At 55.2% G+C, this 17,324-nt stretch overlaps 1 protein-coding gene across 1 annotated transcript; it reads right to left on the reverse strand.

The window, feature by feature from the left end:
* LOC144481609 (vitamin K-dependent protein S-like) lies at positions 1-17,225 on the reverse strand. Its single transcript, XM_078200747.1, has 5 exons — positions 17,151-17,225; positions 14,423-14,588; positions 11,860-12,011; positions 7,393-7,612; positions 1-275 (listed from the first exon to the last, which is right to left on the reverse strand). The coding sequence occupies exons 1-5, from the start codon at positions 17,211-17,213 to the stop codon at positions 109-111; spliced, it is 768 nt and encodes a 255-aa protein (XP_078056873.1). The 5' UTR covers positions 17,214-17,225; the 3' UTR covers positions 1-108.
* Positions 17,226-17,324: the final 99 nt, after the last annotated feature.

Genomic DNA, 17,324 nt, shown 5'->3' on the forward strand with positions numbered 1-17,324 from the left:
GAATCAAGCCCCACCCAGACTAATCCCGGGATCGAGTGTTTTGTTCCACGTGTCCTGGAGACCCACTGCGATTTCCCCAATTAACGGGAGGACGGTCCGTCTCCAAACCTACTTCCCGATTTTCTTATCCCTTTGTTTCGGAGCGGGGCAGTTATGAGCTGAGACACCGTCGTCTTTGAAGTAGGCTTGGTTGAAGTCGATTTGGGTTCCCTGGATTCGGATATCCTGCATACATCCCCAGTAATAGAACCAGCCGTCTCCCAATTTGTCCAGTGCTGGAGTGGGAAAACATCAAAGCACAAACTTGGAGTACTGCGCGCAGTTCTGGTCACCTCATTACAGGAAAGATGTTGAAGCCATTGAAAGGGTGCAGAGGAGATTTACAAGGATGTTGCCTGGATTGGGGGGCATGCCTTATGAGGATAGGTTGAGGGAGCTTGGTCTCTTCTCCCTGGAGAGACGAAGGATGAGAGGTGACCTGATAGAGGTTTACAAGATGTTGAGAGGTCTGGATAGGGTAGACTCTCAGAGGCTATTTCCAAGGGCTGAAATGGTTGCTACGAGAGGACACAGGTTTAAGGTGCTGGGGGGTAGGTACAGAGGAGATGTCAGGGGTAAGTTTTTCACTCAGAGGGTGGTGGGTGAGTGGAATCGGCTGACGTCGGTGGTGGTGGAGGCAAACTCGTTGGGGTCTTTTAAGAGACTTCTGGATCAGTACATGGGATTTAATGGGATTGAGGGCTATAGATAGGCCTAGAGGTGGGGATGTGATCGGCGCAACTTGTGGGCCGAAGGGCCTGTTTGTGCTGTGGCTTTCTAAATACTTCACTTCCCCGTCACTGAACCTCGTACACACCACACCACCCTACCCATAACCCCTTCCAGACCCAACACTACCACCCTACCCATAACCCCTTCCAGACCCAACACCACCTCCCTATCTCTGTAACCCCTTCCAGACCCAACACCACCTCCCTATCTCTGTAACCCCTTCCAGACCCAACACTACCACCCTACCCGTAACCCCTTCCAGACCCAACACTACCACCCTACCCGTAACCCCTTCCAGACCCAACACCACCTCCCTATCTCTGTAACCCCTTCCAGACCCAACACTACCACCCTACCCGTAACCCCTTCCAGACCCAACACTACCACCCTACCCGTAACCCCTTCCAGACCCAACACTACCACCCTACCCATAACCCCTTCCAGACCCAACACCCCCTCCCGATCTCTGTAACCCCTTCCAGACCCAACACCACCTCCCTATCTCTGTAACCCCTTCCAGACCCAACACTACCACCCTACCCGTAACCCCTTCCAGACCCAACACTACCACCCTACCCGTAACCCCTTCCAGACCCAACACTACCACCCTACCCATAACCCCTTCCAGACCCAACACCCCCTCCCGATCTCTGTAACCCCTTCCAGACCCAACACCACCTCCCTATCTCTGTAACACCTTCCAGACCCAACACCCCCTCCCTATCTCTGTAACCCCTTCCAGACCCAACACTACCACCCTACCTGTAACCCTTTCCAGACCCAACACCCCCTCCCGATCTCTGTAACGCCTTCCAGACCCAACACTACCACCCTACCCGTAACCCTTTCCAGACCCAACACCACCTCCCGATCTCTGTAACGCCTTCCAGACCCAACACTACCACCCTACCCATAACCCCTTCCAGACCCAACACTACCACCCTACCCATAACCCCTTCCAGACCCAACACCCCCTCCCTATCTCTGTAACCCCTTCCAGACCCAACACTACCACCCTACCCGTAACCCCTTCCAGACCCAACACCCCCTCCCTATCTCTGTAACCCCTTCCAGACCCAACACTACCACCCTATCCATAACCCCTTCCAGACCCAACACCACCTCCCTATCTCTGTAACCCCTTCCAGACCCAACACCAACTCCCTATCTCTGTAACCCCTTCCAGACCCAACACCGCCTCCCTATCTCTGTAACCCCTTGCAGACCCAACAACACCTCCCTATCTCTGTAACCCCTTCCAGACCCAACACCACCTCCCTATTTCTGTAACCCCTTCCAGACCCAACACCAACTCCCTATCTCTGTAACCCCTTCCAGACCCAACACTAGCTCCCAATATCTGTAACACTACCACCCTACCCGTAACCCCTTCCAGACCCAACACCCCCTCCCTATCTCTGTAACCCCTTCCAGACCCAACACTACCACCCTATCCATAACCCCTTCCAGACCCAACACCACCTCCCTATCTCTGTAACCCCTTCCAGACCCAACACCAACTCCCTATCTCTGTAACCCCTTCCAGACCCAACACCGCCTCCCTATCTCTGTAACCCCTTGCAGACCCAACAACACCTCCCTATCTCTGTAACCCCTTCCAGACCCAACACCACCTCCCTATTTCTGTAACCCCTTCCAGACCCAACACCAACTCCCTATCTCTGTAACCCCTTCCAGACCCAACACTAGCTCCCAATATCTGTAACCCCTTCCAGACCCAACACCGCCTCCCTATCTCTGTAACCCCTTGCAGACCCAACAACACCTCCCTATCTCTGTAACCCCTTCCAGACCCAACACCACCTCCCTATCTCTGTAACCCCTTCCAGACCCAACACCACCTCCCTATCTCTGTAACCCCTTCCAGACCCAACACCCCCTCCCTATCTCTGTAACCCCTTCCAGACCCAACACCCCCTCCCTATCTCTCTAACCTCCTACAGCCCCTACAACCATCCCTATCAATGTAACCTCCTCCAGCCCCTATAATCCTCCCTATCTCTGTAACCTTCTCCAGCCCCTACACCCCTCCCTATCTCTGTAACCTTCTCCAGCCCCTACACCCCTCTCTATCTCTGTAACCTCCTCCTGCACCCTACACTCCTCCCTGTCTCTGTAACTGCCTCCAGCCCCTACACCGCCTCCCTATCTCTGTAACCCTCTCCAGCCCCTCCACCACTCCCTATCTCTGCAACCTCCTCCAGCCCCTACAACCATCCCTATCATTGTAACCTCTTCCAGACCCTACACCCCCTCCCTATCTCTGTAACCTCCTGCAGCCCCTACAATCCTCCCTATCTCTGTAACCTTCTCCAGCCCCGACACCCCTCCCTCTTTCTGTAACCTTCTCCAGCCCCTACACCCCTCCCTATCTCTGTAACCTCCTCCAGCCCCTACACCCCTCCCTATCTCTATAACCTCCTCCAGCCCCCGACAACCCTCCCTATCTCTGTAACCTCCTCCAGCACCTGCAACCATCCCTATCATTGTAACCTCTTCGAGACCCTACACCCCCTCCCTATCTCTGTAACTTCCTCCAGCCGACCTAAACCCCTCCTTATCTCTGTAACCTCTTCCAGCCCCTACAATCCTCCCTATCTCTGTAACCTCCTCCAGCCCCCTAAACTCCTCCCTATCTCTGTAACTGCCTCCAGCCCTTACACCTCCTCCCTATCTCTGTGACCTCCCCCAGCCCTACACCCCCTCCCTATCTCTCTAACCTCCTCCAGCCCCGACAACCCCCCTCCCTATCTCTGTAACCTCCTCCAGCCCCTACAATCCTCCCTAATCTCTGCAACCTTCTCCAGCCCCTACACCCCTCCCTATCTCTGTAACCTCCTCCAGCCCCCTACATCCCTCCCTATCTCTGTAACCTCCTCCAGCCCCTACACCCCTCCCTATCTCTGTAACCTCTCCCAGACCCTACACCCCCTCCCTATCTCTGTAACCTCCTCCAACCCCTACACCCCCTCCCTATCTCTGTAACCTCCTCCAGCCCCTACACACCCTCCCTATCTCTGTAACCTCCTCCAACCCCTACACACCCTCCCTATCTCTGTAACCTCCTCCAACCCCTACACCCCCTCCCTATCTCTGTAACCTCCTCCAGCCCCTACACCCCCTCCCTATCTCTGTAACCTCCTCCATTTCCCCTACACCCCCCTCCCATCTCTGTAACCCCCTCCAGCCCCCCTACACCCCCTCCCTATCTCTGTAACTGCCTCCAGCCCCTACACCCCTCCCTATCTCTGTAACCTCCTCCAGCCCCCTACAACCCTCCCTATCTCTGTAACCTCCTCCAGCCCCTACACCCCTCCCTATCTCTGTAACCTCTCCCAGACCCTACACCCCCTCCCTATCTCTGTAACCTCCTCCAACCCCTACACCCCCTCCCTATCTCTGTAACCTCCTCCAGCCCCTACACCCCCTCCCTATCTCTGTAACCTCCTCCAACCCCTACACCCCCTCCCTATCTCTGTAACCTCCTCGAACCCCTACACCCCCTCCCTATCTCTGTAACCTCCTCCAACCCCTACACCCCCTCCCTATCTCTGTAACCTCCTCCAACCCCTACAACCCTCTCCCTATCTCTGTAACCTCCTCCAGCCCCTACACCCCCTCCCTATCTCTGTAACCTCCTCCAGCCCCTACACCCCCTCCCTATCTCTGTAACCTCCTCCAGCCCCTACACCCCCTCCCTATCTCTGTAACCTCCTCCATCTCCCCTACACCCCCTCCCTATCTCTGTAACCTCCTCCAACCCCTACACCCCCTCCCTATCTCTGTAACCTCCTCCAACCCCTACACCCCCTCCCTATCTCTGTAACCTCCTCCAACCCCTACACCCCCTCCCTATCTCTGTAACCTCCTCCAACCCCTACACCCCCTCCCTATCTCTGTAACCTCCTCCAACCCCTACACCCCCTCCCTATCTCTGTAACCTCCTCCATCTCCCCTACACCCCCTCCCTATCTCTGTAACCTCCTCCAACCCCTACACCCCCTCCCTATCTCTGTAACCTCCTCCAACCCCTACACCCCCTCCCTATCTCTGTAACCTCCTCCAACCCCTACACCCCCTCCCTATCTCTGTAACCTCCTCCAACCCCTACAACCCTCTCCCTATCTCTGTAACCTCCTCCAGCCCCTACACCCCCTCCCTATCTCTGTAACCTCCTCCAGCCCCTACACCCCCTCCCTATCTCTGTAACCTCCTCCAGCCCCTACACCCCCTCCCTATCTCTGTAACCTCCTCCATCTCCCCTACACCGCCTCCCTATCTCTGTAACCTCCTCCAGCCCCTACACCCCCTCCCTATCTCTGTAACCTCCTCCAGCCCCTACACCCCCTCCCTATCTCTGTAACCTCCTCCATCTCCCCTACACCCCCCTCCCCATCTCTGTAACCCCCTCCAGCCCCCCTACACCCCCTCCCTATCTCTGTAACTGCCTCCAGCCCCTACACCCCTCCCTATCTCTGTAACCTCCTCCAGCCCCCTACAACCCTCCCTATCTCTGTAACCTCCTCCAGCCCTTAGACCCCTCCCTATCTCTGTAACCTCTCCCAGACCCTACACCCCCTCCCTATCTCTGTAACCTCCTCCAACCCCTACACCCCCTCCCTATCTCTGTAACCTCCTCCAGCCCCTACACCCCCTCCCTGTCTCTGTAACCTCCTCCAACCCCTACACCCCCTCCCTATCTCTGTAACCTCCTCCAGCCCCTACACCCCCTCCCTATCTCTGTAACCTCCTCCAACCCCTACACCCCCTCCCTATCTCTGTAACCTCCTCCAACCCCTACACCCCCTCCCTATCTCTGTAACCTCCTCCAACCCCTACAACCCTCTCCCTATCTCTATAACCTCCTCCAGCCCCTACACCCCCTCCCTATCTCTGTAACCTCCTCCAGCCCCTACACCCCCTCCCTATCTCTGTAACCTCCTCCAGCCCCTACACCCCCTCCCTATCTCTGTAACCTCCTCCATCTCCCCTACACCGCCTCCCTATCTCTGTAACCTCCTCCAGCCCCTACACCCCCTCCCTATCTCTGTAACCTCCTCCATCTCCCCTACACCCCCTCCCTATCTCTGTAACCTCCTCCAACCCCTACACCCCCTCCCTATCTCTGTAACCTCCTCCAACCCCTACACCCCCTCCCTATCTCTGTAACCTCCTCCAACCCCTACACCCCCTCCCTATCTCTGTAACCTCCTCCAGCCCCTACACCCCCTCCCTATCTCTGTAACCTCCTCCAGCCCCTACACCCCCCCCTATCTCTGTAACCTCCTCCATCTCCCCTACACCCCCTCCCTATCTCTGTAACCTCCTCCAGCCCCTACACCCCCCCCATCTCTGTAACCTCCTCCATCTCCCCTACACCCCCTCCCTATCTCTGTAACCTCCTCCAGCCCCCTACACCCCCTCCCTATCTCTGTAACCTCCTCCAGCCCCCTACACCCCCTCCCTATCTCTGTAACCTCCTCCAACCCCTACACCCCCTCCCTATCTCTGTAACCTCCTCCAACCCCTACAACCCTCTCCCTATCTCTGTAACCTCCTCCAGACCCTACACCCCCTCCCTATCTCTGTAACCTCCTCCAACCCCTACAACCCTCTCCCTATCTCTGTAACCTCCTCCAGACCCTACACCCCCTCCCTATCTCTGTAACCTCCTCCAGCCCCTACACCCCCTCCCTATCTCTGTAACCTCCTCCATCTCCCCTACACCGCCTCCCTATCTCTGTAACCTTCTCCAGCCCCTACACCCCCTCCCTATCTCTGTAACCTCCTCCAGCCCCTCTACACCCCCTCCCTATCTCTGTAACCTCCTCCAACCCCTACAACCCTCTCCCTATCTCTGTAACCTCCTCCAGACCCTACACCCCCTCCCTATCTCTGTAACCTCCTCCAGCCCCTACACCCCCTCCCTATCTCTGTAACCTCCTCCAGCCCCCTACACCCCCTCCCTATCTCTGTAACCTCCTCCAGCCCCCTACACCCCCTCCCTATCTCTGTAACTGCCTCCAGCACCTACAACCCTCCCTATCATTGTAACCTCTTCCAGACCCGACACCCCCTCCCAATCTCTGTAACCTCCTCCAGCCCCCCTACACCCCCTCCCTATCTCAGTAACCTCCTCCAGCCCCTCTACACCCCCTCTCTATCTCTGTAACCTCCTCCAGCCCCCTACACCTCCGCCCTATCTCTGTAACCTCCTCCAGCCCCTACACCCCTCTCTATCTCTGTAACCTCCTCCAGCCCCTACAATCCTTCCTATCTCTGTAACCTTCTTCAGCCCCGACACCCCCTCCCTATCTCTGTAACCTCCTCCAGCACCTACAACCCTCCCTATCATTGTAACCTCTTCCAGGCCCTACACCCCCTCCCTATCTCTGTAACCTCCTCCAGCCCCTCTACACCCCCTCCCTATCTCTGTAACCTCCTCCAGCCCCTCTACACCCCCTCCCTATCTCTGTAACCTCCTCCAGCCCCTCTACACCCCCTCCCTATCTCTGTAACCTCCTCCAGCCCCTCTACACCCCTCCCTATCTCTGTAATGTCTCCCAGACCCTATAATCCTCCCACTCTTTGTGTTCTTACCTGGAAGGCTCCCTAGAAACAGCAAGGTGTCTTTCTTGAACCAGGATGTTTTCAGGGCGGCGAAGGCGGTGGCGTCCACGCTCTGATGCCCGCTCTGATCCCCGATTTGCAATGTTGCCTCGCTCTCCGTGATGGTAATGTTGAGGATTTGCCCATTGCACAGCCTGGAGGGCCCACGGATGTCGATGAGCGTGGTGGCTCCCAGGATCAGTTTGAAGTTCTGAGGAGTTAACAGAGACTGGGGTTGGTCAGCGCGGGGGGAAATGGAGAGTGGCCTGCAGGGTTGGAGCTGCAACGCCGAGTGTTGGGACATCCATGGATTAGATCGCCAACTGTGATTGGTCCCAATCTTAGAGATTTCCTCACATGGCTGCCATTGCATCCCCTTTCCTCTGACCCCCACCCTCCCCCCAACCCCACCCCCACCCTCCCCCCAACCCCACCCCCCACCCCCTCCCCAACCCCACCCCCACCCTCCCCCCAACCCCACCCCCACCCTCCCCCCAACCCCACCCCCACCCTCCCCCCAACCCCACCCCCCACCCCCTCCCCAACCCCACCCCCCCACAACCCCACCCAGCACCCGCCATTTTGTATCGCCAACATGCCCACCACCACAGCAACGCAGCTTCCTACTGGCTTAATTGGAAAGCAAATAAAAGCTCCCTTCCCTGATTGGTTAATGTCACTTGGCGGTCATCCCCCTTATGAAAGTTCCGCCCCCTTCATGCAGCGCCTTCCAGACCACAGCGACTCATAGATTCCCTACAGTGCAGATAGGGGCCACTGGGCCCATTGCGTCAGCACCAACTCTCCGACAGGGCATCCCACCCAGGCCCCCTTCCCCGTAACCCCACCTATTTATCCCGCTAATCCCCCCCTAACCCACCCATAGAGTCATAGAGTATTAGTCATAGAGGTTTACATCATGGAAACAGGCCCTTCGGCCCAACTTGTCCATGCCGCCCTTTTTTTTTAAACCCCTAAACTAATCCCAATTGCCCGCGTTTGGCCCATATCCCTCTCTACCCATCGTACCCATGTAACTGTCTAAATGCTTTTTAAAAGACAAAATTGTACCCGCCTCTACTACTGCCTCTGGCAGCTCGTTCCAGACACTCATCACCCTCTGTGTGAAAAATTTGTCCCTCTGGACACTTTTGTATCTCTCCCCTCTCACCTTAAACCTATGCCCTCTAGTTTTAGACTCCCCTACCTTTGGGAAAAGATATTGACTATCTAGCTGATCTGTGCCCCTCATTATTTTATAGACCTCTATAAGATCACCCCTCAGCCTCCTACGCTCCAGAGAAAAAAGTCCCAGTCTATCCAGCCTCTCCTTATAACTCAAACCATCAAGACCCGGTAGCATCCTAGTAAATCTTTTCTGCACTCTTTCTAGTTTAATAATATCCTTTCTGTAATAGGGTGACCAGAACTGTACACAGTATTCCAAGTGTGGCCTTACCAATGTCTTGTACAACTTCAACAAGACGTCCCAACTCCTGTATTCAATGTTCTGACCGATGAAACCAAGCATGCCGAATGCCTTCTTCACCACTCTGTCCACCTGTGACTCCACTTTCAAGGAGCTATGAACATCTTTGGACACTAAGGGGCAATTTAGCATGGCCAATCCACCTAACCCGCACATCTTTGGACACGAAAGGGCAATTTAGCATGGCCAATCCACCTAACCTGCACATCTTTGAACACTAAGGGGCAATTTAGCATGGCCAATCCCCCTAACCTGCACATCTTTGGACACTAAGGGGCAATTTGGTATGGCCAATCCCCCTAACCTGCACATCTTTGGACACGAAGGGGCAATTTGGCATGGCCAATCCCCCTAACCTGCACATCTTTGGACACTAAGGGGCAATTTAGCATGGCCAATCCCCCTAACCTGCACATCTTTGGACACGAAGGGGCAATTTGGCATGGCCAATCCCCCTAACCTGCACATCTTTGGACACTAAGGGGCAATTTAGCATGGCCAATCCCCCTAACCTGCACATCTTTGGACACTAAGGGGCAATTTAGCATGGCCAATCCACCTAACCTGCACATCTTTGGACACTAAGGGGCAATTTGGCATGGCTAATACCTAACCTGCACATCTTTGGACACTAAGGGGCAATTTGGCATGGCTAATACCTAACCAATGTGCCACCCTCACTCCCTGAAGTCGACCAACAAGCGAGGGACAGTCTGGGGTACCTCTGCTGTGAGAAGGAGGGTAGTTAGTCCCCTCTACCATTCAATGAGGCTTTCCTCTCCAGGTTTACTGGGAGATGGTGGTGCAGTGGAATTGTCACTGGACTATTAACCCAGAGGTCCATGTTAGTGCTCCAGGGACCCAGGTTCGAATGCCTGGTGGAGTTTAAATTTGGTTGATAAAAACTGGAATTGGAAACCAGGGCGGGATTTTCCAACCACGCTGACTCCAAAGCTGGAAAATCCTGCCCGAGGTCAACAGCATGGTCCATCCCCCCCTCCGCCCGCTACGACTCCCGTGGTGGGTGGGACGGGAAAACTCCACCCCCGACAGTGACAACTATCATCAATTGTCGGAAAAACCCATCTGGGTCACTAATGTCCCTTTAGGGAAGGAAATCTGCCGTCCTTACCCGGTCTGGCAGACATGTGACTCCAGAGCCACAGCCAATGGGGTTGACTCTCAGCTGCCCTCTGAAATGACCGAGTGAGATGCTCATAAGACCATAAGACATAGGAGCAGAATGAGGCCACTCGGCCCATCGAGTCTGCCCCGCCATTCACTCAAGGCTGATATTTTTCTCATCCCCATTCTCCTGCCTTTTCCCCATAACCCCTGATCCCCTTATTAATCAAGAACCTATCTATCTCTGTCTTAAAGACACTCAATGACCCGGCCTCCACAGCCTTCTGAGGCAAAGAGTTCCACAGATTCACCACCCTCTGGCTGAAGAAATTCCTCCTCATCTCTGTTTTAAAGGATCGTCCCTTTAGCCTGAGGTTGTGCCTCTGGTTCTAGTTTTTCCTACTAGTGGAAACATCCTCTCCACGCCCACTCTATCCAGGCCTCGCAGTATCCTGTAAGTTTCAATAACATCCCCCCCTCATCCTTCTAAACTCCAACGAGTACAGACCCAGAGTCCTCAACCGTTCCTCATACGACAAGCTCTTCATTCCAGGGATCATTCTTGTGAACCTCCTCTGGACCCTTTCCAAGACCAGCGCATCCTTCCTTAGATACGGGGCCCAAAACTGCTCACAATACTCCAAATGGGGTCTGACCAGAGCCTTATACAGCCTCAGAAGCACATCCCTGCTCCTGTATTCTAGCCCTCTCGACATGAATGCTAACATTGCATTTGCCTTCCTAACTGCCGACTGAACCTGCACGTTAACCTTAAGAGAATCTTGAACAATGACTCCCAACTCCCTTTGTGTTTCTGATTCCCTAAGCACTTCCCCATTTTAGAAAATAGTCTATGCAGTTCAAGGAGCAATAGATAGAACAGTACAGCACAGAACAGGCCCTTCGGCCCACGATGTTGTGCCGAGCTTTATCTGAAACCAAGATCAAGCTATCCCACTCCCTATCATCCTGGTGTGCTCCATGTGCCTATCCAATAACCGCTTAAATGTTCCTAAAGTGTCTGACTCCACTATCACTGCAGGCAGTCCATTCCACACCCCAACCACTCTCTGCGTAAAGAACCTACCTCTGATATCCTTCCTATATCTCCCACCACGAACCCTATAGTTATACCCCCTTGTAATAGCTCCATCCACCCGAGGAAATAGTCTTTGAAGATAGGCCACACCTGGAGTATTGTGTGTACTTTTGGTGACATTATCTGAGGAAGGATGTCCTTGCTATAGAGGGAGCGCAGCGAAGGTTTACCAGGCTGATTCCTGGGATGGCGGGTCTGTCAAATGAGGAGAGACTAAGTGGGTTAGGATTATATTCACTGGAGTTTGGAAGAGTGAGAGGGGGAATCTCATAGAAACTTATAAAATTCTAGCAGGATTAGACAGGGTAGATTCAGAAAGAATGTTCCCGATGGTGGGGGGAGTCCAGAACTAGGGGTCATAGTTTGAGGATAAGGGGTAAACCTTTTAAGACTGAGGTGAGGAGAAATGTCTTCACCCAGAGGGTGGTGAATGTGTGGAATTCACTCCCACAGAAAGGCCAAAACGTTGTGTGATTTCAAGAAGGAATTAGATATCGCTCTTGGGGCTAAAGGGAGCGAGGGATATGGGGGGAGAGGGATCAGGATATTGGATTTGATGATCAGCCATGATCAGAATGAATGGTGAAGCAGGATCGAAGGGCCGAATGGCCTCCTCCTGCTTCTAGTTTCTCTGTTTCTAAATGCTGGCCCTTTTAGTGGTGCCCACATCCCCCCCGCCACCCCCGCCCCCGCCCCGCCCCCCCCCCCCACCCCGCTGAGAGAGTTTACAGGAAGGGTTACCCACCTCGTGTCTGTCCTGCTGAGTGAAGTGTAGCTTCACAAGGGGGTCGTGGTCTCCTGTCAATAAGGCCATGACTTGGCCACTGTGCTTCCTGGGACGTATCAGCACTGAGAAGCTCAGAGACCAGCTCTGGGGATCCGTGTCGTTGTGGATATCTGCAAACGGCAAATCAGACGCATGTTGTGTTGGGGGGTCTGAGCCAGAAGGCGTGGTAACGACCGCACTGTGCACCCGTACAACCCCGGCCAAGACCTCATGGACACCTCAAAATGTGTCACAGCCGATGTAGGGTTCAGCCTCCCCCACCCCTCCCCCGCCCCCGACCCCCCGCCATGCCCCACACTTTCCCCTGAAGAGTAATCACTGTTGCGGTGTAGAAATTGCGGGAGCCAATTTGTGCACAGCATGATCCCACAAGCAGCAATGGGATCAGGTGCAAAGCATCTGCTTTTATTTTGCGCCGTTGAGGTGAGCGGTAGGTATCAGCCCCAGGACATCCGGGGAGAAGACCAGCTCCCCCCCACCCCCCACTCCCCCACAACCAACACCCCCCACCATCATCCCACTCCCCCCCCATCACTCACCCACTCCCCCACAACCAACACCCCCCCCATACTCCCCCATCACTCTCCCACCCCCCCCACAACCAACACCCCCCACCATCATCCCACTCCCCCCCCATCACTCACCCACTCCCCCACAACCAACACCCCCCCCATACTCCCCCATCACTCTCCCACCCCCCCCACAACCAACACCCCCCACCATCATCCCACTCCCCCCCATCACTCTCCCACCCCCCCACAACCAACACCCCCCACCATCATCCCACTCCCCCCCACCCCCCACTCCCCCACAAACAACACCCCCCCACCATCACCCCACTCCCCCCCCATCACTCACCCACCCCCCCACAACCAACGCCCCCCCATACTCCCCCATCACTCTCCCACCCCCCCCACAACCAACACCCCCCACCATCATCCCACTCCCCCCCATCACTCTCCCACCCCCCCACAACCAACACCCCCCACCATCATCCCACTCCCCCCCACCCCCCACTCCCCCACAAACAACACCCTCCCACCATCACCCCACTCCCCCCCCATCACTCACCCACCCCCCCACAACCAACGCCCCCCCATACTCCCCCATCACGCTCCCACCCCCCCCCCCACAACCAACACCCCCCACCATCATCCCACTCCCCCCCATCACTCACCCACCCCCCCACAACCAACGCCCCCCCATACTCCCCCATCACTCTCCCACCCCCCCCACAACCAACAGCACCCCCCCCCACCTACACCCCCCCATCACTCTCCCAACCCCCCACAACCAACACCCCCCACCATCACCCCACTCGCCCATCGCTCACCCATTCCCCCCACAACCAACACCCCCCCCACCATCACCCCACTCCCCCATCGCTCTCCCACCCCCCCCCCCACAACCAACAGCAAACCCCCACCTACACCCCCCCATCTCTCTCCCAACCCCCCACAACCAACACCCCCCACCATCACCCCACTCCCCAATCGCTCTCCCACCCCCCCACAACCAACACCCCCCCACCATCACCCCACTCCCCCATCGCTCACCCATTCCCCCCACAACCAACGCCCCCCCACCATCACCCCACTCCCCCATCGCTCACCCATTCCCCCCCACAACCAACACCCCCCGCCATCACCCCACTCCCCCATCGCTCACCCATTCCCCCCACAACCAACACCCCCCCACCATCACCCCACTCCCCCATCGCTCACCCATTCCCCCCCAACCCACAGCCCCCCCACCCAACCCCTTTCCTCCCTGTTGGAATATAACCAGTGACAACTTTGTATTGGATGTAATGTGACCAATGGGAGCAGGATGTGAGGGTCAGCTGACCCAGTGAACCATGGAACCAATGACAGAGTGATGTCATAGTCAGCTGACCAGCTGATTCATGACAAATGAGGAACTATGGTGGATTGTGGGGAGCTTGGAGTGGCCCAGAGCGAGGCCCCAAGTTTGGAGTAATGAAGTTTCATTTTTAAACCCTTGCTTTGATTCATAAGTTGGAGTAAGTTTTGTTGTATTTTCATTAGCTTAATTTTGAAGAATTCCTTCTGAAGAAACATTCCCACCCCATCCCTCACATTGGCCTAGTGGTATAATCGCTGGACTATTAATCCAGAAACTCAGCTAATGTTCTGGGGGACCCGGGTTCGAATCCCGCCACGGCAGACGGTGGAATTTGAATTCAATAAAAAATATCTGGAATTAAGAATCTACTGATGACCCATTGTCGGAAAAAGCCATCTGGTTCCTTTAGGGAAGGAAATCTGCCGTCCTTACCCGGTCTGGCCTACATGTGACTCCAGAGCCACAGCCAATGGGGTTGACTCTCAACTGCCCTCCAAGGGCAACTAGGGATGGGCAATAAATGTTGGCCCAGCCCAGTGACGCCCATGTCCCAGGAATGAATTAAAAAACCCATCTCCTTCCAATGGGAGACTCAAGGGGAAGGTTTGGGGGGGGAGATGTGTGGGGTGGTTGGGCGAAGGTGGGGGGCTCTTACCGCTGCATCTGAAGACAGCCATTCCCGTTCCCGAGAAGAAGGATCCGGGCATGATCTTGTCAGGACACTGCAGGTTGGGGTTCTGGGCCACTTTGTCCATGATCCAGGAAGTGTTCTGATGCAGCCAGTTCCAGTTTGTGATACAGGCGTCCAATGGGTGTTTGAGCTGGATGGGATTGAGAGGAAGGTTCGTCACCTCACCCGGGAAGTCCGTCACCCCCACGCCCCCACCCCCCCACCCCCCAACCCCCACCCCGACCCCACTCGCAGAGACCCCCATCTCGGAACTGCCCTGGATCACAAACGCCAGCCTGGGAGAAAATTCACCACCGAGTCCCCAGCGCAGGAGCAGACCATTCACCCACTGCGCCAATTCTAGCTCCGAGTCCCCACTCCCACTCTGCGTTCCCACCACCGCCCCCCCCCCGCGCCCCCCCCCCCCCCTCCGCCCCCACCCCCTCACAGCTTTGCAAATCTTTCCCCCGTCTCTTATTATCCAATTGCTTTTGGAAAGTTCCGGTTGAATCTGCTTCCGCTGCCCTTTCAGGCAACGCCTTCCCGACCACAACAACCCGCCCGTGTAAATAAAATACTCTCCCCTGTCCCGTCATAGAAACTAGCAGCAGGAGGAGGCCATTCGGCCCTTCCAGCCTGCTCCACCATTCATTATGAATTCACGGCTGATCATCAAATCCAATATCCTGATCCCCCCTTCCCCCCCCCATATCCCTCGATCCCTTTAGCCCCAAGAGCGAAATCTAATTCCTTCCTGAAATCACACAACGTTTTGGCCTCAGCTACTTTCTGTGGGAGTGAATTCCACACATTCACCACCCTCTGGGTGAAGAAATTTCTCCCCACCTCAGTCCCAAAAGGTTTATCCCTTATCCTCAAACTGTGACCCCCTAGTTCTGGACTCCCCCCACCATCGGGAACATTCTTTCTGAATCTACCCTGTCTAATCCTGTTAGAATTTTATACGTTTCTATGAGATCCCCTCTCTTCTAAACTCCAGTGAATACAATCTTAACCAATGCTGTCTGAAATTAGATGTAGCTCTTGGGGCTAAAGGGATCGAGGGATTGGGGGGGAAGGGGGGGGGTCAGGATATTAAATTCGATGATCAGCCATGATCAAAATGAATAGCAGAGCAGACTGGGCCCTACATGTTTCCATGTAACTTAGTCTCTCCTCATGTGACAGACCTGCCATCCCAGGAATCAGCCTGGTAAACCTTCGCTGCGCTCCCTCTATAGCAAGGACATCCTTCCTCAGATAAGGACACCAGAACTGCACACAATACTCCAGGTGTGGCCTCACCAACGCCCTGTACAATTGCAGCAAAACATCCCTATCCCGATACTCAAATCCTTTCGCTATTTTTCTTTATTCATTGGTGGGACCTGGGCGTCGCCGGCTGGGCCCAGCATTTATTGCCCATCCCTAGTTGCCCCTTGAGAAGGTGGTGATGAGCCGCCATCTTGAATCGCTGCAGTCCGCGTGCTGTGGGTTGACCCACAATGCCGTTAGGGAGGGAATTCCAGGATTTTGACCCAGTGACTGCGAAGGAACGGCCGATATATTTCCAAGTCAGGATGGTGAGTGGCTCGGAGGGGAACTTTCAGGTAGCCCAGGTATCTGCTGCCCTTGTCCTTCTAGATGGAAGTGGTGGTGGGTTTGGAAGGTGCTGCCTAAGGAGCCTTGGTGAGTCGCTGCGGTGCATCTTGTAGATGGTACACACGCTGCTACTGAGCGTCGGTGGTGGAGGGAGTGGGTGTTTGTGGATGGGGGGCCAATCAAGCGGGGCTGCTTTGTCCTGGATGGTGTCGAGCTTCTTGAGTGTTGTTGGAGCCGCTCCATCCAGGCGAGTGGGGAGTGTTCCATCACACTCCTGACTTGAGCCTTGTAGATGGTGGACAGGCTTTGGGGAGTCAGGGGGTGAGTTACTCACCGCAGGATTCCCAGCCTCTGACCTGCTCTGGGAGCCACTGTGTTTATACGGCTGGGTCCAGTTCAGTTTCTGGTCAATGGTAACCCCCAGGATGTTGATAGTGGGGGATTCAGTGATGGTAACCCCCAGGATGTTGATAGTGGGGGATTCAGTGATGGTAACCCCCAGGATGTTGATAGTGGGGGATTCAGTGATGGTAACCCCCAGGATGTTGGCAGTGGGGGGTTCAATGATGGTAACCCCCAGGATGTTGATAGTGGGGGATTCAGTGATGGTGACCCCCAGGATGTTGACAGTGGGGGATTCAGTGATGGTAACCCCCAGGATGTTGACAGTGGGGGATTCAGTGATGGTAACCCCCAGGATGTTGATAGTGGGGGGTTCAGTGATGGTAACCCCCAGGATGTTGATAGTGGGGGATTCAGTGATGGTAACCCCCAGGATGTTGATAGTGGGGATTCAGTGATGGTTACACCATTGAATGTCAAGGCTATGAAGGCCAACAGACCACTTGCCTTCTTTACCACCTGCTGAACCTGGATGCTTACTTTGATGCACGGGAACACCAAGATCTCGCTGAGTATCCACCTCTCCGAATTTACACCAATCCTTGCCGTTCCCCCCGCCCCGCCACCACCCCCCCTCGTTGTTTAACGCGCGCCCCAGCTTGATATCGACACAGGTTGTGAAATTAAACCCAAACTGGGCCACCAATGTTGAGCGTACAGACCCGAGGGCCCCACACCGGGGAGACAGAGCTGTGTGTGAGTAACTCACTGGCCTCAGCAAGCTGGACTCATTGATCAGAAGGCCTCCCATGGCGATTCTCATGTCGATCATGTCGGTATCCAGACCCCACGCTTGGGAAGATGGCAATGGCCAGAGACACTTTCTGATCCACGGTGAGGGTTATCTCGTTCGCATGGCTCTTCACCTCGATCTGCACAGAGA

Source organism: Mustelus asterias, chromosome 31 (genome assembly GCF_964213995.1).
Source record: "Mustelus asterias chromosome 31, sMusAst1.hap1.1, whole genome shotgun sequence".
Classification (NCBI taxonomy): Eukaryota; Metazoa; Chordata; class Chondrichthyes; order Carcharhiniformes; family Triakidae; genus Mustelus; species Mustelus asterias.